At 30.6% G+C, this 20,608-nt stretch overlaps 3 protein-coding genes across 6 annotated transcripts; all 3 read right to left on the bottom strand.

Annotated features, from left to right (window-relative positions):
* Positions 1-4,131: 4,131 nt before the first annotated feature.
* Positions 4,132-8,996, bottom strand: LOC105645440 (disease resistance protein RPP2B). Of its 2 annotated transcripts, none has more exons than XM_089720037.1 (5): positions 8,591-8,996; positions 6,509-7,654; positions 6,062-6,337; positions 5,143-5,979; positions 4,132-4,919 (listed from the first exon to the last, which is right to left on the bottom strand). In XM_089720037.1, the coding sequence occupies exons 2-5, from the start codon at positions 7,598-7,600 to the stop codon at positions 4,272-4,274; spliced, it is 2,853 nt and encodes a 950-aa protein (XP_089576163.1). In that variant the 5' UTR covers positions 7,601-7,654; positions 8,591-8,996; the 3' UTR covers positions 4,132-4,271. The 2 variants fall into 2 exon arrangements, with proteins under 2 accessions (XP_089576163.1, XP_089576162.1); XM_089720036.1 differs by having other exon boundaries at positions 6,509-7,657.
* Positions 8,997-9,896: 900 nt separating this feature from the next.
* Positions 9,897-10,924, bottom strand: LOC105645441 (bidirectional sugar transporter SWEET17). The gene is made up of 4 exons (XM_037639935.2): positions 10,623-10,924; positions 10,509-10,545; positions 10,217-10,431; positions 9,897-10,035 (listed from the first exon to the last, which is right to left on the bottom strand). Exons 1-4 carry the CDS (start codon positions 10,675-10,677, stop codon positions 10,007-10,009), a joined length of 336 nt encoding a protein of 111 aa, XP_037495863.1. The 5' UTR covers positions 10,678-10,924; the 3' UTR covers positions 9,897-10,006.
* A 4,641-nt stretch (positions 10,925-15,565) lies between these two features.
* Positions 15,566-20,493, bottom strand: LOC105645442 (disease resistance protein Roq1). Of its 3 annotated transcripts, XM_089720824.1 has the most exons (6): positions 20,249-20,493; positions 18,015-19,163; positions 17,569-17,844; positions 17,283-17,487; positions 16,651-17,204; positions 15,566-16,424 (listed from the first exon to the last, which is right to left on the bottom strand). In XM_089720824.1, the coding sequence occupies exons 2-6, from the start codon at positions 19,104-19,106 to the stop codon at positions 15,762-15,764; spliced, it is 2,790 nt and encodes a 929-aa protein (XP_089576950.1). In that variant the 5' UTR covers positions 19,107-19,163; positions 20,249-20,493; the 3' UTR covers positions 15,566-15,761. The 3 variants fall into 3 exon arrangements, with proteins under 3 accessions (XP_089576950.1, XP_089576949.1, XP_089576948.1); XM_089720823.1 differs by having other exon boundaries at positions 16,651-17,487; positions 18,015-19,160; positions 20,249-20,492; XM_089720822.1 differs by having other exon boundaries at positions 16,651-17,487; positions 20,249-20,492.
* Positions 20,494-20,608: the final 115 nt, after the last annotated feature.

Here is a 20,608-nt window from a genome sequence, read left to right on the forward strand (position 1 = left end):
TTCCCCCAATTCTTCTTGATCTGATTTTTTTTTCCTCTTTTAAATATTGTCCCTGTGGATCCTTTGGAGAATTCGAAGCCCATTTGTTCTTTTTAAATTATTTATTTTTTAAAAATATGATATAAAGATATCATTACAATTCCTTAAAAAAAAGTGTTGTTACAATATTATAATTAAAGCAGATTTGTAAATTTAACACAACTATGAACTATTACAAAATTTAATAAAGTTAAATGGTAAAAAAAATCTTGAACTTTATTTGTTTTTTTAATAATTCTAGTCAATTTTTTTAATTTTATCAATTAATACCGTGAATTTATTTTTTTCGTATTAAATTTAGTCTCTGCCTGCATTTTGTCAAATTAGTGCTGATGCAGTGGTTAAATATGATTTGTAAGCCCCATCAGATGAGTATCAGTATTAAATAACCAGTTCATATGGAATAATAAAAATTTATATACTTAAAATTCTTGAAGATTTAAAATGAAAAACTAAAAATTATTATTTTAAAAATCTTATAAATGTAAAATTTTTGTTCTAATAGAAAATTTAATAATCTAACAATTTTCAAAATAAAAAATACTCTTTAGTATTATATCTTAACCTAGTCGCTCTCACTTTCTCCATCAAACCTAAAATCTAAAATCTCTTTTTTCTTTTTTTACGGGCAGCCATAAGTGAGCTCTCCCGGTGGTCACCCCTTTTTCTTTTTTTGTTTAGTTTTTTTACAAATAATCCTCAAATCTATATACAGATCTGAATTATTGTCGCCTAATTATTGAGATTTATTATCGCCCATATATTGGAATTTTGTTCTCAGATCTAATTCTGAATTATTGTTATCACCGTTATGGTGATTTTATCTAGCCTCTTTTTTTATTTGGATAGTTATGCAAAAATAAATAGAGATCTCCGGAAGAAATCTAAAGGTAATCAGATCGGACTTGTAGAAAGACCATAGAGTCGAGCAGTGGCCATGAATAGCCACCAAGTGGAGCAAGCGATCGATCACCGATGGCACAAAATTATGCTCTATCAACTCGATCAGATACTTCAAATTAAGATTGTGTTTTTTTATTTTTTGTATAAGTGGTTTATTATTAGACTTTCTATATAAAAATATAGAAACATATTGATCTGTATTTTATATCTATATACAGTTTCCTCTTAATGAAATTTTTAGTTTGATTTCTTCTAAAAAAACAAACTATTGAAATTCTTATTCTACCACAAGGGTTTCAACATTTATATTTTCAGTTCAATTCAATTTAATTTTTTTAGTTTTAACCCAAATTCCTAAATCAATTTTTTTTGCTTTTATATTTCTTAAATTTTGTGTTTTTTAAATTTAGAAATTGTAATTATAAATAAGAATTATTATATATTTTAATATAATTAAAAATTTGAGATTGTAAAATTAATATTCCATAAATTATTATTCCATATTTTTTCGAGAAGAGAAGAATTACTCCATATTTGATTTAAACTAAAATTAGAAATAATTAAAATCTTTTATATTTATTATGGATTAAATTCATATAATAAATTTGTAAATAATATTTTTAATTTTAAAATTCAATAATAATGATAATTTAAAACTTAATTTTTAAAATTTCTAAGTACAGAGAATTGAATAATTTTTTAGATTAAAATATTTTTAGATTTTTAAAATTAAATAAAATTTTTTATTCCATCATTGATCTCGCATCTCATGAGACCCACATTGTAACACCCACCGCCCAGTCCCGAGAGACTCGACGGCGGATGCCACATTCGGTGCCGGAGACACCGTCTTAACTTAACATATAAATCATAAAACTAAAATTATGAAGTAGAAGTAATTGAGTATTCACAAGTTTAGCGAGTATTTTTTTTACAATAGAATTTTATTTTAAATATTAAAGAAAATATTAAACATACGTAGTAATTTTTCCGAACCAAAATAATATCGACTTCCGGACTGGTGGTACTATTTACACACTGGTAAATTTACTCTTTCAGACACAGAAAAATGGGGCGTTACACACATATCATGCTTAACTGCAACATCAGCACCAATTTGACAGAATGGAGAGAGAGACTAAATTTGATATGAAAAAATAAATTTATAGTGTTAATTGATAAAATTAGAAGAATTGATTAGGATGGATAAAAATGTTAAAATTCATGTGTTTTCTTTTTTGTTATTAGACCATCTAATAAAGAGTAGTCCAGATGACAATATACAATTTTTAAAATAGAGGAGAGGAGATTTAAAACTTTTAGTCAGAGACTCCCCACCTAAACCTGAACCATCTAAGTTAAGATTCATTGGTGATTAATTTTTAAATTATGGCTGTGGACATAAACTCAATACAATGTACTTTCTCTGTTTCAAAATATAAATCGTTTTCGGGTGATTATTTTATTTCAAAATATAAATTGTTTTGAGTATTTTAATAAGCAATAGATATTTTTTTCAATGTTATCCTTATTTATACTAGATACGTACTGCCTTCACAAGTAACTCTTAGTTTATAGATAAAAAATAACTTAGCTAAATTATTCTTGATTTTGTTAAAATTTAGGAGAATTATTTCTTTAATTCTCATACAAAAATCTTAAACGATTTATATTTTGAGACAGATGAGTAGTAGATAAGGTGCAATTACATTGTATACCCTATTATGAAATTATCTAACAAAGAGTAAGTCTTAATCAGGTCAATGTATCACTATCAAAGTGAATATCTGATTTATTGTTATGATATGTTATCATCTAAAACAGTGGTTGAGAGATCGCATCAGCTTTTGTATATATCGTATGAGAATCCAACTTGCTATTTAATTGATGCTAAAAATTTTTGTTTAACCAAAATTAGTTGCCATTACTTATTTTGGAACAAATATTAATTATGTTCACTTCTTTGTCTGTGTTTAGATCTCTGCTAACAAAAAAGCTAAATATCAAAGGTATTTTTTCTTTTTTCATATGTAATAGGTTTGTGTTAGGTTGAGGATATGCATTTACTAGGTAATGCATTGCATTCCATTGCTCCACATCCCTTCCAGATTTTGAAAAGAAAAAATTAGTTTTTATTTCCAATTGAAGGGTGCTTTTATTAATACTATTTTCTCTTTCTTTTTTTTTTTTTCTGGTTTTGAAAAATAGTTGTCAATCTTATTCTAGGTATATGCATATAAATAAAATCATCGTATAAAAATATAAACTATTAGAAATCAAACTCGTGTTCTCATCCGTATAGGAGTTGATGTCGCTTACCACCTCATCTAATATTTTATTTGTAGTACTTTACTAAAAGATAGACTGAAGTGTATTATATTAAATATTCTAAATTAAAATCAAAACTGTGCAACCTGTAGCAATTGTTTCATATTTTCAACTTTTTGACAATTGGACCAAAAGTAAAAATTAGAGATTAATTGCTACCAAACTAAGGAAAACATAATAATAATTTCTTTTTTTTTTTTTTTTTTTTTTACAATAAAACAATCAAAAAATTTTTTTTTCCTAATCTCTTTCTCCTTTCTCTCTCCATGTCTCCATCAAAAGGATCAAAGTCATCATAGGTTTTGTTTCTTCTTTACTATTTCATCAACTTCCCCAAAATACTTGTGCGAGTATTCAATTTTTTTATACATTTTTATATATTTTTATAATAATAATAATAATAATAATAATAATATAAAACTGTAAAAAATACAAAAAAAAAATATAAAACAACGATAATATGAAAAATAAATATAAAAATATTATGCCGTCGAAATTTACTACAAATTTGTAAGCTTTAATTATTATTTTGCATTGAATGCTTCTCGTATATGCCTAGTGATAAATGCATATACGACCTGACAATAGATTTAGATTCGAATCCTTAATACTCATCAATACATCTTATTATCTATTTCTTTAAATTTCACAATATAATCAAATTTCTTGCAAATTCAGTTGTATTAAAAATACTCTTCAACAAATTTTGTGGAGATTATTTTTTCATTTAATCATTAATGTATCTTTCGGTTCAGTTTGATTCAAATTTACTATGTTGATCCTCAAATCATAAACTAAAATGATAATTCAGTTTATCAAAATTCACAAACCCAATCAAATATCAGTTAAAAACTATACATCTCCGATTCAAAATGAATTTGGTTCGATTTGAATGGTATCATATAGTCACAGATGGTAAGTATTCTAAATTCTAATACTTCAAATCTCTGAGTATATGCAAACGATTAATCGTAGTATAATTCATCTTCAGTCAATTTCTTTCATTCTTTTGTTTGCGGTTCAATATCAAGGTTGCTTATTCCACTGGATTCTGCTTCATCACTCTTGATATGATCACTGTAGCTTCTCTTAACCAAGGCACCATCCATTTCTGATATGTCAAGAACTTTATGAACAGCATCACAATTTTCATAATTAGAGATCCGAAACTGATTACTCGTTCGGTTGAACTCTAACACATCTTGCTCATATACTAAACGAACCCCAAACTTCTTTACAGAAAAGCCCATTCCATGGGCTGTAAACTTAACCTCAACAGGGCAAGATATCTGAGTAGTCTCATGCCAATCTATCTCCAAGAACTCATGACGAGATAAATAGAAAAGCCAAAGCTGATCGGACCCAAATTGCTCCATTGAAGTTAAGAAACCATCTTCGAGATGATGTGGCCAAGTATGTCCCTTGATTTTGATGGAACATCCAAGATCAAAATCTAGGATGCTAGGGTCTGCTCGATTTCGAATTACAAAAATAGCACATAGAGCAAATCCCATCCATTTACTATCAGAACAAATTGGTGGCAACTCTAATCTTGCAGAAGAGTCTCCTGAACTTTGATGGCTAAACCATTTTGGAACATTGCTTCCTGGAATAACTATGTCAAATCCAGTTTTTGGGTTTGACAACCCCTGTCCCACAAGAAAACCTTGATTGTTAATTATATTCATAAACAAATCTATAGAAAAGAAACTATATATTGATTCTTCCTTTTATCTTTTTAGTGCATGCGCTGGAAATTCTTAAAAGGTAATGGAGCTACAATAATATTGTATTTTTACTATTTATAAAATAATATTGTATATAATGGAAATTTAGCAGCTTTATGGGTATTTAGGAGAGGTAGAGAGAGACCTGTAAGTATCTTCTCAGCATCATAAATGCAAGGTTATTGTCGCCTTGATTCCTTGACAACTTAAAGCAATTCGCAAAATTTAACTGTAGAGATTGCAAGCTATATGTGTCTGGATCTTCAGGTAATGTTTCCAACGAAGAACAGCCATGTGCACTTATAAGCTGAACATTCGAAGGAAATGGTTGCAAGGATTCAAGCCTTCTGCAGTTGTCCAGATGTAGTCGTTGAAGATTTGAAAGGCCAATGATGCTTGCAGGTAGACTAATGAAGTTGTTGCCCCTAAAAGAAATTTCCCTCAATGAGGATAAGCAACTAAGGTTTTTGGGGACTGTTTCTTCTTGCAGATTGCAGTTACTTAGATCTAATACCATTAGAGAGCAGAAAGCTGATGAATGTGAGCTTTTTTCAGGTAAAATGGATAGCAGGGGTTTCGATTGTCCGTTACATCCATTCAGAGACAAAATCTTAAGGTTCTTGAAATGAAACGAGGAATGTGATGTTTGTTTTATTGCAGTTCCACTAATATCGAGCTCCTCCAAACACTCTACATGCCCTAATTCCTCTAGCATGTAGTCAAGTTTTGAACAACCAGATATATTAAAAATTTTAAGTGCCTTCAAACCATATATACCTTCTGGAAGACTCACAAGCCTCTTGCAGTCTTTTAGGTTCAATAGAACAAGCGTTTGAAGAACTCCGATGGACCGATCGATCTCATACAATCGTGTACAACCTTCAAGGATCAGCTCCTCCAGATTTGGAACACCTCGAAAATCCGGTGTCTTGACAAGATTTCTGGAATGACTAAGTTTCATGACTTTCAAATTGTTCAATTGCTGTTAACAATGATGAATTCAGGAAATTAGCAATGGTGACATCCAATATGTCAACAAGTAAACTACATGAACATAAACATACCTTAATGCCATCCCAAAGTTGTTCAACTTGGCTGAAACACAAATTAAGTTCAAAAAGTTGCTTTGATTGGAAAGTTGGTGGAAAAGTTTTGCAAGGATATCCATGCCATTCGAGAAATCGTAACTCACTAGACAGATATTCAAGGTTTTGAGAGAAGTGCAAATTATGAAAGATGAGCAATCTGAGATTTTTCATCTTCGAGAAAGCTTTAGCACTCAATTGATTCTCTTTAGGATCCGGCAATTCTAAGACCAGGCCTTCAACATCTTCCGTTCCCTAACAATTAGTCAAATACCAAAATGCCAGAACAAATTATGATGTATAAGAGAATCAACCAATGCAACCAAAATTCTGATGTTTGTTAAATGTTATAATATAGAATTAACAAACTTGAAGATTTGGTTAGAAGAAAAGAGTTCAAGATACAATCGGTTTTAAGACTCTTACTGTGTTTTTGGACTTAACATGAAAGATGTCCTCATAAAGCCATAGCCTACTACGTTTTCCCGGCTCCTTCGGAGATTCTTGCCGAACTAGTTTCCAACCCATTTCTTGTAGCAAATCATGCATCCACAATCTTTTTCCCACAATAGTTATGAGAGATTTCTCAATAAGAACTCTTATTCCAATATCAGGATAGAGACCACAGGTATCCAATATTTTGGTAACGTGATCTTCGTTCTTCCCCTTGAAAAAACATGCTATATCTAGGAATATTTGTCTCTCTGTTTCCTCTAATCCATCAAAACTTATTTGAAGTGTATCCAAAATCTCATTTTCAGGATTTTCTTTCAGTCTGTTTAATGAAGCTCTCCATTCATTTAAAGTCTTCCCAAACAAAAAGGAACCCAAAACTTCAAGAGCTAATGGAAGGCCATTAGCATAATTTACAAATTTCGATGATAATGGCACATAATCTTTTGGAGGACCGCTATCTTTGAAGGCCTTTAAAATAAACAGTTGAAGAGCTTCAGTATTATTCAGTTCCTTAGCCTTGTATATTGTATCCACTCCATGACTCATAAGCAAATGCTCATCTCTAGTTGTTATGATGATTCTACTCCCTAAACCGAACCAATATTTCATTCCAGCTAAATTTTGTAATTGATATAATTGATCCACATCATCAATGACAATCAAGACCCTTCTGAAACGCAGCCTATTTTTTATCATTACCATTCCCCTATACGCATTCCATATTTTCACATGTTTCTCCATCAAGATATCTCTAAGAAGTTGTTCTTGCAAAGACAATAGACCGCCTTTCGAGCAAACTTCTCTAACATCGGCAAGAAAAGCCCTACCCTCATATTGGCAAGACATCAAATTATAATAAGTTTTAGCAATAGTTGTCTTTCCTATTCCTCCCATCCCATAGATTCCTACAATACGAACACCATCCGATCCTATACTTATGCATGAGTTCATCTCCTCCAGCCGTAAATCCATTCCCACCAAATCATTTTGAAGTTTCAAATGACATGGAAAAGATGGACTGGTTTCTCTGTTGTTTGTAGCAGGCAATCTAAATAGCCTCATTATGCTATGCAAGAGCTTTAGTTACTGTTTCCCTCTTCCACAAGTGCAAGTCACCTTCTGCCACAAGTAAATAATTAAATTACATATAATTACAGAATAACATCACAGTTCTAAAAATAAATGTATTTCTACGTGTCCATAAATTTTTAATTGTCCAATTTAATAATTGTTTTTTATATTATTCACAGTTGAATTTTCCATGTAAAAGAATTTTCCTTAAAACATGTAGTATATATATTATTGACATGACATATAATTCTTGACTCCAACCTTTATATTTGATCGTCCTTACTGAGTTTCGATTTAGCAGGCATTAGGTTTAGACGATTTATGTACCCGACTAAATAGTTGGGTTTTAATTATTTACTAAATTTTTTAATCAGTTATTCATACCTAATAAAATTTTCGAACAACTATTGATTTCACCCACTAACTATCAGCAATCGCCCAACAGTTAAGCCAAACTGGCATTCAGTGGTATAAGAGTTGGGCTCTAAGGCTATCACATTTCAAGTTCGAAACCTAGAGAAATTAACAAAAAGAAGAAAATTATTTTTTTTTTTAAAAAAAAATATGAAATTAGCTAGGACTCCACAAGTACTTAAAAAGGAAAAAAAATTCAAATCAAATTATCCCAACTAGAAGGTCCATATTTTGAATCAAGGAGAACGAACTTATCCATGTTCAAGTAAATAAGACTTTCTATGAGGTCCAAAAAATTTGAACTAACAGCTTTAATTTGTCCAATCATCTGTTCATGATTCATTCAAGTTAGTGCAGTTGTTGACTGAAATTTTTAAGAGTTGATCTCTTTATGCAAAGAAATCAACCTTCTACGTTTTATGTGTGGAAATAATCCTTTAAGCCTGTAAATAGAAGAAATTTTTTCTTCCAAGCAATTTTACCAAAACAAAAGCAAATCACTTCAACATGTGAAGCAACTTAGAATCCAAAGAAATATATATACATAAAGAGTAAGGACAGACTTACTTTGAAAAAGCTTTCTCAAAGTTTTGATGAATTCCACTTGTTTGTTTGTTCGTTTCTCCCTCAAAGAGAGAGTAATTTCACAGAGGCTGAGGGAAAGAAAGAGAGAGATCTTTGTCCAAAAATGCAAAGGAATATAGTAGTCAAATAAAAATTGTCCCGGAAGGGAAGGGTTTATCGTTGTAATTGCATCTCAACTTTTTTATTATCACAGCTTAATTTAAAAACATTATAGGTGTCTCTAATTTCCACAAATACGACGCTTTTCTCATTGTTTGTAACGTTATCACTTTGTTTGTTGAGCCATCGCCTGTGTGTGATGGAGATGGTAGCTTGATTCTTTTAGTGAAAACGTGAGCCTGAAGCTCTGCTCTCTTCTGGGTCTAGGTATGTGATAAAAGGTGATAAAGGTTCTCAAAAGGGGATTCTTTTTTCGTATTGTAACATTCGCTCTGCCCCTCCTTTAATGATAGTCTTTCTTTCCTAGCCAGTCTCCTCATGGCTTGGTCCAAGCGCAATTCTCCTATCCCACTAGGTTTATGAATTTTAAATGGAGACAAATATTGTTTGGTAAGCTGTGCATCTCTATATCCGCTGCTAAATTTCTCTCTCTTTTTTCATTAATCCTTCGAATGGCCTTATCAAGCAGTAGTTAAAAACTTAACAAAAATCAACAATATATCATGTGTATAATACATTTGAATACTAGCATAAATAGCGAACAATCAACTAATAGTTAGAATAAAGTTTCAAATCACTAATAATAAGATAATTAATATAATTCTTCAATCAGAATCCTTCAATCTTTTAGTATGTGGTTCAATATCAAAGTTGCTTCTTCCACTGGATTCTGCTCCATCCCTCTTGATATAATCATTGTAGCTTCTCTTAACCAAGGCACCATCCATTTCTGATTCATCAAGCACTTGGTGAACAACATCAAAATTCTCATAATTAGAAAACTGCAATTGATCCGTTGTTTGGTTAAACTCGAACACATCTTCCTCGTACACTAGACGAACCTCAAACTTCTTTACATAAAATCCTGTGCCATGGACTGTAAACAGAACCTCAACATGGCAAGATATCTTAGTGGTCTCATGCCAATCTATATCCAAGAACTCATGACGAGATAAATAGAAAAGCCATAGCTGATCTGACCCAAATTGCTCCATTGAATTTAAGAAACCAACTTCGAGCTGATGGCGCCAAGTATGTCCCTTGATTTTGATGGAACATCCAAGATCAAGGTCCGACAAGTCAGGGTCGATTCGATCTTCGATTATAAAAATAGTACATAGAGCAAAACCCATCCATTTACTATCAGAACAAATTGGTGGTAGCTCTATTCTTGTTAAAGAGTCTCCTGAACTTTGATGGCTAAACCATTTCGGAACACTGCTTCCAGGAACAACTATGTCAAAACCAGTTTTTGGATTTGACAACCACTGCCACATAAGGAAACCCTTGTCATTTTATTCACAAACAAAATTGGAAAAATACATATATTACTTCTGCTATTTTTTTTTGGTAATTCTTAAAGTAGACAAGTTCCAATTCTAAATAATTGGGTCCAAATTACTAAAAAAAAGTAATTAGCTTGATGAAAATGAAATATATTTAACTCACCCTCAGTCTTGGAGGTGCAAAAATTAATTAGAAAGAGGGAGACAAAAATGATCTCTAACACAGCACCAAAACCGTTAACCGTAGCAACGAGTATGCTATTAGGCTTGATGATTCCATAGTAGACCCAAAAATAAGCATTTAGCAACTTGAACATATAAGGAGCACTTTCAAATTCTTCAGTTGATCTATTCACCACAATTCTCCAAAATGTCTTCCTGACCAGATCACCGCACATCAATTTAACCAAACATATCAATTTATGGCTATAAATTCTTGGATGTTTATTACTTACACAGGTGCAAGGTAGACAAGCCCTGTGGTGATATTGCCTGAGCAAGAACGCAGAGATCTTTAATTAGCATATATATTCTAGATAAGATGAACAAAAAGGAAGAATATACGTTACCTAGTAGCCCAAGAATGACAACTAAACTGGCCTTGGAAATCGATAAGCCAGCCATTGAAGAATGATGTTTTAGTGGCAAAAAGAGGAGAGAAACTATCGTGTTTGCCAAGATTTTTATTTGTCTTTGATCAGGTTGATGAGCGATTGGAAGATGGTGACTATAGACTGAATCTGAAGCATCAGATAGTAGAAGAATATCTTTGATTAAATAATGAAAATGGGTTAAGATTTTTTATTTTGATTGTGATATGTGCATTTGGCATGTTGGTTGAGTAGAGGGGTTGAACTCCAGGCAAGTTACTTCCATATGTTTGCTACAAAAAATTTACTTAGACCATGTCTATGTTTTCATTTATATACCAAGCAAATAAAATTAAAGATTTTCTAAAAAATTTTCGATTTTATCCATTTTTTTTTAAGTATATGGCTAAAAATATTTTCGTTTCAATAAAAATACTAAATTTCATTGATTTGATCTGTAGGTGAGGACATAAATCGGATTTAGGTAAATTTTTCCTATATTTGCTATGCCCATAAAAGAAAGTTTGTGTTAAGCGTTTAAGTTAAAGATGCTTGCAATATTATTGCTCCCAAGTTCACTTCCTGCTTTTGGTGCAAGTTCAGGATTAAATTATACAAAAAATTAATTTTTGCACAAATAAACTGTTGCTTTCAAACTCACGAGGCAAATTGAGCTTTATTTATTTATTTATTTATTTTTAGAGTTGCATTACTAGTGAATTGGAGAACTACAAGCATCTCCATCTATTTTATGAGTACATTTTGTAAGTGCAAGCAATTTAATTAATGTTAAAAATTTTTCTTTAGCCAAAATTAATTAAATTATTTAATTTGGAACAAAACATTAATTATGTTCAGTTCTTTGTCTGTGTTTAGATCTGCTAAGCAGTATTAAAGTTTTTTTTTTTCATCATATGTAGTGGGTGTGTTAGGTTGATGAGAGAAATGAACATGCATTTACTAGGAATTGCACGCCTTTATTGCACCTCTTGTCTTCCAGATTTTATTTTTTGAAAAAAAAAAAAAAAAAGCTTTTATTTCTAAATGGAAGAGAACTTTTATTTATTAATTAATTTTTTTCCCGAAAGGAATAGAAGATAACTTTTATTAAGACTTTTTTTCCCCCAATTCTTCTTGATCCGATTTTTTTTTTTTCCTTTTTTAAATATTGTCCTTGTGGATCCTTTGGAGAATTCGAAGCCCATGGGTTGTTTTTAAATTATTTATTTTTTAAAAAATATGATATAAAGATATCATTACAATTCCTTAAAAAAAAGTTTGTTACAATATTATAATTAAAGCAGATTTGTAAATTTAACACAACTATGAACTATTACAAAATTTAATAAAGTTAAATGGTAAAAAAAATCTTGAACTTTATTTGTTTTTTTAATAATTCTAGTGAATTTTTTTAATTTTATCAATTAATGCCGTGAATTTATTTTTTTTCGTATTAAATTTAGTCTCTGCCTGCATTTTGTCAAATTAATGCTGATGCAGTGGTTAAATATGATTTGTAAGCCCCATCAGATGCATGTAAGTATTAAATAACCAGTTCATATGGAATAATAAAAATTTATATACTTAAAAATCTTGAAGATTTAAAATGAAAAACTAAAAATTATTATTTTAAAAATCTTATAAATGTAAAATTTTTGTTCTAACAGAAAATTTAATGATCTAACAATTTTCAAAATAAAAAAAATACTCTTTGGTATTATATCTTAACCTAGTCGCTCTGACTTTCTCCATCAAACCTAAAATCTAAAATCCCTTTTTTTCTTTTTCTACGGGCAGCCATCAGTGAGCTCTCACCGGTGGTCACCCCTTTTTCTTTTTTTTTGTTTAGTTTTTTTCAAATAATCCTCAGATTTGTATACAAATCTGAATTATTGTCGCCCAATTATAGAGATTTATTATCGCCCATATATTGGGATTTTGTTCTCAGATCTAATTCTGAGTTATTGTTATTACCATTACGGTGATTTTATCTAGCGTCTTTTTTTTATTTGGATAGTTATGCAAAAATAAATGTAGATCTCTAAAAGAAATCTGAAGGTAATCAGATCGGACTTGTAAAAAGACCATAGAGTCGAATAGTAGCCATGAATAGCCACCAAGTGGAGCAAGCGATCACCGATGGCACAAAATTATGCTCTATCAACTCGATCAGATACTTCAAATTAAGATTGTGTTTTTTTATTCTTTGTATAAGTGGTTTATTATTAGACTTTCTATATAAAAATATAGAAACATATTGATCTGTATATATATTGATCTGTATTTTATATCTATATACAGTTTCCTCTTAATGAAATTTCTAGTTTGATTTCTTCTAAAAAAACAAATTATTGAAATTCTTATTCTACCACAAGGGTTTCAACATTTATATTTTCAGTTCAATTCAATTTAATTTTTTTAGTTTTAACCCAAATTCCGAAATCAATTTTTTTGCTTTTATATTTCTTAAATTTTGTGTTTTTTAAATTTAGAAATTGTAATTATAAATAATAATTATTATATATTTTAATATAATTAAAAATTTGAGATTGTAAAATTAATATTCCATAAATTATTATTCCATATTTTTTTGAGCAGAGAAGAATTACTCCATATTTGATTTAAACTAAAATTAGAAATAATTAAAATCTTTTATATTTATTATGGATTAAATTCATATAATAAATATGTAAATAATATTTTATCTTAAAATTCAATAATAATGATAATTTAAAATTTAATTTTTAAAATTTCTAAGTAGAGAGAATTGAATAATTTTTTATATTAAAATACTTTTGAGATATTTTTTAATTTAAATAAAAAATTTTATTCCATCGTTGATTTAGCATCTCATGAGACCCACATATCATGCTTAACTGCGATACCAGCACTAATTCGATGGAATGGAAATAGAGGCTAAATTTGATATGAAAAAAGAAATTTATGGTATTAATCAATAAAATTAAAAGAATTGATTAGGATAGATAAAAATGTTAAAATTCATGTTTTTTCTCTTTTGTTATTCGACCATCTGATAAAGAGCAGTCCAGATGGACAATATACGATTTTTAAAATAGAGGAGAGGAGACTTAAAACTTTTAGTGAGAGAGTCCCCACCTAAACCTAAACCATTTAAGTTAGGATACATTGGCGATTGATTTTTAAATTATGGCTGTGGACATGAAATCAATGCAGTATACTTCATTTATCCTACGATATAAATCGTTTTGGGTGATTATTTTATTTTAAAATATAAATTATTTTGAGTATTTTAATAAGCAATAAATATTTTTTTTCCAATATTATCCTTATTTATCATTACATACATACTATCTTCACAAGTAATACTTAGTTTAAAGATAAATGATAACTTAATTAAATTATTTTTGATTTTATTATAATTTAGAAAAATTATTTGATTCTTCAATTCTCATGCAAAAATCTTAAAAAAATTTATATTTTGAGACAGAAGGAGTAGTAGATAAGGTGCAATTACATTGTCGACCCTATTATGAAATTATCTAACGAAGAGTAAGTCTTAATCAGGTCAGTGTATCACTATCAAAGTGAATATCTGATTTATTGTTATGATATGTTATCATCTAAAACAGTAGTTGAGAGATCGCATCAGCTTTTGTATTATATCATATGAGAATCCAACTTGCTATTTAATTGATGCTAAAAGTTTTTGTTTAAACAAAATTAGTTGCCATTACTTATTTTGGAACAAATATTAATTATGTTCACTTCTTTGTCTGTGTTTAGATCTCTGCTAACAAAAAAGCTAAATATCAAAGGTCTTTGTTCTTTTTTCATATGTATTAGGTTTGTGTTAGGTTGAGGATATGTATTTACTAGGTAATGCATTGCATTCCATTGCTCCACATGCCTTCCAGATTTTGAAAACAACAAATTAGTTTTCATTTCCAATTGAAGGGTGCTTTTAGTATTATTATTATTATTTTTTTTTTTTTGAAAAATTGTTGTCAATCTTATTCTAGGTATATGCATATAAATAAAATCATCATATAAAAATATAAATTACTGGAAATCAAATTTATATTTTTATTCTTATAGGAGTTGAGATTGCTTACTACCTCAACCAATAATTTGTTTGTAGTTTTGATATTATTATTTAATTAGTAAAGTATTAACTAAAAGATATACTGAAGTGTATTAGATTGAATATTCTAAATTAAAATCAAAACTGTGCAACCTGTAGCAACTGTTTCATATTTTCAACTTTTTGACAATTGTAACAAAAGTAAAAATTAGAGATTAATTGCTCCCAAACTAAGGAAAAAATAATAATAATTTCTTATTTTTTTTTAGAATAAAACAATCAAATTTTTTTTTCCTAATCTCTTTCTCCTTTCTCTCTCCATCGTCTCCATCGTCTCCATCAAAAGGATCAAAGTCATCATAGGTTTTGTTTCTTCTTTACTATTTCATCAACTTCCCCAAAATACTTGTGCGAGTATTCAATTTTTTATACATTTTTATATATTTTTATTATATATAATAATAATAATAATAATATAAAACTGTAAAAAATATAAATATAAAAATAATTAAATATAAAACAACAATAATATGAAAAATAAATATAAAAACATTATTTTGTTGAAATTTACTACAAACTTGTAAGCTTTAATTATTATTGTGCATTGAATGCATCTCACTATATCATATTATTGCACGTAATAAGTGTCTATACAATCAGACAATAAATCCAAGTATACTCATCAATACATCCTATTATCTATTTCTTTAAATTTCACAATATGATCAAATTTCTTGCAAATTCAATTGTATTAAAAATACTCTTCAACAAATTTTGTGGAGATTATTTTTTTCATTTAATCATTAATGTATTTTTCAGTTTAGCTTGATTCAAATTTACTATGTTGATCCTCAAATCATAAACTAAACTGATAATTCAGTTTATCAAAATTCACAAACGCAGTCAAATATCAGTTAAAAACTATACATCTCCGATTAAAATGAATTTGGTTCGATTTGAATGGTATCATATAGTCACAGATGGTAAGTGTTCTAAATTCTAATACTTCAAATCTCTGAGCATATGCAAACGATTAATCGTAGTATAATTCATCTTCAATCAATTTCTTTCATTCTTTTTGTTTCCCGTTCGATATCAAGGTTGCTTATTCCACTGGATTCTGCTTCATCACTCTTGATATGATCACTGTAGCTCCTCTTAACCAAGGCACCATCCATTTCTGATATGTCATGAACTTGATGAGCAGCATCACAATTTTCATAATTAGAGATTCGAAACTGATTACTCGTTCGGTTGAACTCTAACACATCTTGCTCATATACTAAACGAACCCCAAACTTCTTTACGTAAAAGCCTATTCCATGGGCTGCAAACATAACCTCAACATGGCAAGACATCTTAGTAGTCTCATGCCAATCTATCTCCGAGAACTCATGACGAGATAAATAGAAAAGCCAAAGCTGATCGGACCCAAATTGCTCCATTGAAGTTAAGAAACCATCTTCGAGTTGATGGCGCCAAGTATGTCCCTTGATTTTCAAGATACATCCAAGAGCAAGTTCTAGGAACCTAGGGGCTGATCGATTATGAATTAAAAAAATAGCACATAGAGCAAATCCCATCCATTTACTTTCAGAACAAATTGGTGGCAACTCAAATCTTGCTGAAGAGTCTCCTGAACTTTGATGGCTAAACCATTTTGGAACATTGCTTCCAGGAAAAACTATGTCAAATCCAGGTTTTGGGTTTGACAACCCCTGTCCCACAAGAAAACCTTGATTGTTAATTATATTCATAAACAAATCTATAGAAAAGAAACTATATATTGATTCTTTCTTTTCTTTTTTTTTTAGTGCATGCGTTGGAAATTCTTAAAAGGGAATGGAGCTACAATAATATTGTATTTTTACTATTTATAAAATAATATTGTATATAATGGAAATTTAGCAGCTTTATGGGTATTTAGGAGAGATAGAGAGAGACCTGTAGGTATCTTCTCAGCATCATAAATACAAGGTTATTGTCGCCTTGATTCCTTGACAATTTAAAGCAATTCGCAAAATTTAACTGTTGAGATTGCAAGCTAGGTGTGTCTAGATCTTCAGGTAATGTTTCCAACGAAGAACAGCCATGTGCACTTATATGCTGAACATTCGAAGGAAATGGTCGCAAGGATTCAAGCTTTCTGCAGTTGTCCAGATATAGTCGTTGAAGATTGGAAAGGCCAATTATGCATGCAGGTAGACTAATGAAGTCGTTGCCACTAAAAAGAATTTCCCTCAATGAGGATAAGCAACCAAGGTTTTTGGGGACTGTTTCTTCTTGCAGATTGCAGTTACTTAGATCTAATGCCATTAGAGAGCAGAAAGCTGATGAATGTGAGCTTTTTCCAGGTAAAATGGATAGGAGGGGTTTCGATTGTCCGTTACATCCATTCAGAGACAAATTCTTAAGGTTCTTGAAATGAAAAGAGGAATGTGATGTTTGTTTTATTGCAGTTCCACTGATATCGAGCTCCTCCAAACACTCAACATGCCCTAATTCCTCTAGCATGTAGTCAAGTTCTGAACAACCAGATATATCAACAATTTTAAGTGCATTTAAACCATATATACCTTCTGGAAGACTCACAAGCCTCTTGCAGTCTTTTAGGTTCAATAGAACGAGGGTTTGAAGAACTCCGATGGACCGATCAATCTCATACAATCGCGTACAACCTTCAAGAATCAGCTCCTCCAGATTTGGAACCCCTCGAAAATCCGGTGTCTTGACAAGATTTCTGGAATGACTAAGTTTCATGACTTTCAAATTGTTCAATTGCTGTTAACAATGATGAATTCAGGAAATTAGCAATGGTGACATCCATATGTGAACAAGTAAACTACATGAACATAAACATACCTTAATGCCATCCCAAAGTTGTTCGACTTGGCTGAAACACAAATTAAGTTCAACAAGTTGCTTTGATTGGAAAGTTGGTGGAAAAGTTTTGCAAGGATATCCATGCCATTCGAGATATCGTAACTCACTAGACAGATATTCAAGGCTTTGAGAGAAGTGCAAATTATGAAAGATGAGCAATCTGAGATTTTTCATCTTCGAGAAAGCTTTAGCACTCAATTGATTCTCTTTTGGATCCGGCAATTCTAAGACCAGGCCTTCAACATCTTCCGTTCCCTAACAATTAGTCAAATACCAAAATCCAGAACAAATTATGATGTATAAGAGAATCAACCAATGCAACCAAAATTCTGATGTTTGTTAAATGTTATAATATAGAATTAACAAACTTGAAGATTTGGTTAGAAGCAAAGAGTTCAAGATACAATCGGTTTTAAGACTCTTACTGTGTTTTTGGACATAACATGAAAGATGTCCTCAAAAAGCCATAGCCTACTACGTTTTCCCGGCTCCTTCGGAGATTCTTGCCGAACTAGTTTCCAACCCATTTCTTGTAGCAAATCATGCATCCACAATCTTTCACCCACAATAGTTATGAGAGATTTGTCAATAAGAACTCTTATTCCAATATCAGGATAGAAGCCACAGCTATCCAATATTTTGGTAACGTGATCTTTGTTCTTCCCCTTGAAAAAACATGCTATATCTAGGAATATTTGTCTCTCTGTTTCCTCTAATCCATCAAAACTTATTTGAAGTGTATCCAAAATCTCATTTTCAGGATTTTCTTTCAGTCTGTTTAATGAAGTTCTCCATTCATTTAAAGTCTTCCCAAACAAAAAGGAACCCAAAACTTCAAGAGCTAATGGAAGGCCATTAGCATAATTTACAAAATTCGTTGATAATGGCACATAATCTTTTGGAGGACGGCGATCTTTGAAGGCCTTTAAAATAAAAAGTTGAAGAGCTTCAGTATTATTCAGTTCCTTAGCCTTGTATATTGCATCCACTCCATGACTCATAAGCAAATGCTCATCTCTAGTTGTTATGATGATTCTACTCCCTAAACCGAACCAATCTTTCATTCCAGCTAAATTTTGTAATTGATATAATTGATCCACATCATCAATGACAATCAAGACCCTTCTGAAGCGCAGCCTATTTTTTATCATTACCATTCCCCTATACGCATTCCATATTTTCACATGTTTCTCCATCAAGATATCTCTAAGAAGTTGTTCTTGTAAAGACAATAGACCGCCTTTCGAGCAAACTTCTCTAACATCGGCAAGAAAAGCCCTACCCTCAAATTGGCAAGACATCAAATTATAATAAGTTTTAGCAATAGTTGTCTTTCCTATTCCTCCCATCCCATAGATTCCTACAATACGAACATCTTCCGATCCTATACTTATGCATGAGTTCAGCTCCTCCAGGCGTAAATCCATTCCCACCAAATCATTTTGAAGTTTCAAATGACATGGAAAAGATGGACTGGTTTCTCTGTTGTTTGTAGCAGGCAATCTAAACAGCCTCATTATGCTATGCAGGAGCTTTAGTTACTGTTTCCCTCTTCCACAAGTGCAAGTCACCTTCTGCGCCAAGTAGATAATTAATCAAGTATAACCAAGAAGAACGAACAAATAATTAAAAAATAACATCACAATTCCAAAGGTACTTTTCTCCACTGAAATAATTCAAATTATCAATTCCCCAACTAGAAGGTCCATAATTTGAATGAAGAAGCATGAATAAATTAGACTGTTACCCTCTTCAACTAAGTGCATGTCACCTTCTGCCACAAGTAAATAATTAAATTAAATATAATTAAAAAAATGTATTTCTGTGTTCATAAATTTTTAATTATCCAATTCAATAATTGTTTTTTCTATTATTCACAGTTGAATTTTCCATGTAAAAGAATTTTCCTTAAAACATGCAGTATATATATTCTTGACATGACATATAATTCTTGACTCCAACCTTTATATTTGATCGTTTGGGAGGCATTTGGTTTAGCTGGTTTATGTATCCGACTCAATAGTTGGGTTGTAAGTATTTATTAAACTTTTTAATCAGGTGTTCATACTTAATAAAATTTTCGAACAACTATTGATTTCACCCACTAACTATCAGCAACCGCCCAACGGCTAAACTAAACTGACATTCAGTGGTATAACAGTTAGGCTCTAAGGCTATCACATTTCAAGTTCGAAACCTAGAGAAATTAACAAAAAGAAGAAAATTAATTTTTTAAAAAAATAATATGAAATTAGCTAGGACTCGACAAGTAATTAAAAGGAAAAAAAATTCAAATCAACTTATCCCAACTAGAAGGTCCATATTTTGAATCAAGGAGAACGAACTTATCCATGTTCAAGTAAATCAGACTTTCTATGAGGTCCAAAAAATTTGAACTAACAGCTTTAATTTGTCCAATTATCTGTTCATGATTCATTCATGTTAGTGCAGTTGTTGACTGAAATTTTTAAGATTTGATCTCTTTATGCAAAGAAATCAACCTTCTACGTTTTATGTGTGCAAATAATCCTTTAAGCCTGTAAGTAGAAGAAATTTTCTTCCAAGCAATTTTACCAAAACAAAAGCAAATCACTTCAACACGTGAAGCAACTTAGAATCCAAAGAAATATATATACATAAAGAGTAAGGACAGACTTACTTTGAAAAAGCTTTCTCAAAGTTTTGATGAATTCCACTTGTTTGTTTGTTCGTTTCTCCCTCAAAGAGAGAGTAATTTCACAGAGGCTGAGGGAAAGAAAGAGAGAGATCTTTGTCCAAAAATGCAAAGGAATATAGTAGTCAAATAAAAATTGTACCGGAAGGGAAGGGGTTATCGTTGTAATTGCATCTCAACTTTTTTATTATCACAGCTTAATTTAAAAACATTATATGTGTCTCTAATTTGCACAAACACGACACTTTTCTCAGTGGTTGTGCCTTTATCACTTTGTTTATTTATCATGTTTAGCCATTGCCCGTGTGTGATGGGGACCAAATAATATAACAGTGATAATAATAA

Source organism: Jatropha curcas, chromosome 4, assembly GCF_041381405.1.
Source record: "Jatropha curcas cultivar XTBG-Jc1 chromosome 4, XTBG_Jcur_1.0, whole genome shotgun sequence".
Classification (NCBI taxonomy): Eukaryota; Viridiplantae; Streptophyta; class Magnoliopsida; order Malpighiales; family Euphorbiaceae; genus Jatropha; species Jatropha curcas.

What these genes read in the sequence shown, in the direction of transcription:
- LOC105645442 (XM_089720823.1), bottom strand. Translation starts at nt 19,106, where the DNA reads ATGAGGCTGTTTAGATTGCCTGCTACAAACAACAGAGAAACCAGTCCA. An exon ending in AACTTTGGGATGGCATTAAG is followed by an intron (nt 17,488 to 17,568) that starts GTATGTTTATGT and finishes CATTGTTAACAG; the next exon opens with CAATTGAACAATTTGAAAGT. An exon ending in TGCTGAGAAGATACCTACAG is followed by an intron (nt 16,425 to 16,650) that starts GTCTCTCTCTAT and finishes CTTGTGGGACAG; the next exon opens with GGGTTGTCAAACCCAAAACC.
- LOC105645441 (XM_037639935.2), bottom strand. Translation starts at nt 10,677, where the DNA reads ATGGCTGGCTTATCGATTTCCAAGGCCAGTTTAGTTGTCATTCTTGGG. An exon ending in TGTCATTCTTGGGCTACTAG is followed by an intron (nt 10,546 to 10,622) that starts GTAACGTATATT and finishes GTTCTTGCTCAG; the next exon opens with GCAATATCACCACAGGGCTT. An exon ending in TTGCACCTCCAAGACTGAGG is followed by an intron (nt 10,036 to 10,216) that starts GTGAGTTAAATA and finishes CTTATGTGGCAG; the next exon opens with TGGTTGTCAAATCCAAAAAC.
- LOC105645440 (XM_089720037.1), bottom strand. Translation starts at nt 7,600, where the DNA reads ATGAGGCTATTTAGATTGCCTGCTACAAACAACAGAGAAACCAGTCCA. An exon ending in AACTTTGGGATGGCATTAAG is followed by an intron (nt 5,980 to 6,061) that starts GTATGTTTATGT and finishes CATTGTTAACAG; the next exon opens with CAATTGAACAATTTGAAAGT. An exon ending in TGCTGAGAAGATACTTACAG is followed by an intron (nt 4,920 to 5,142) that starts GTCTCTCTCTAC and finishes CTTGTGGGACAG; the next exon opens with GGGTTGTCAAACCCAAAAAC.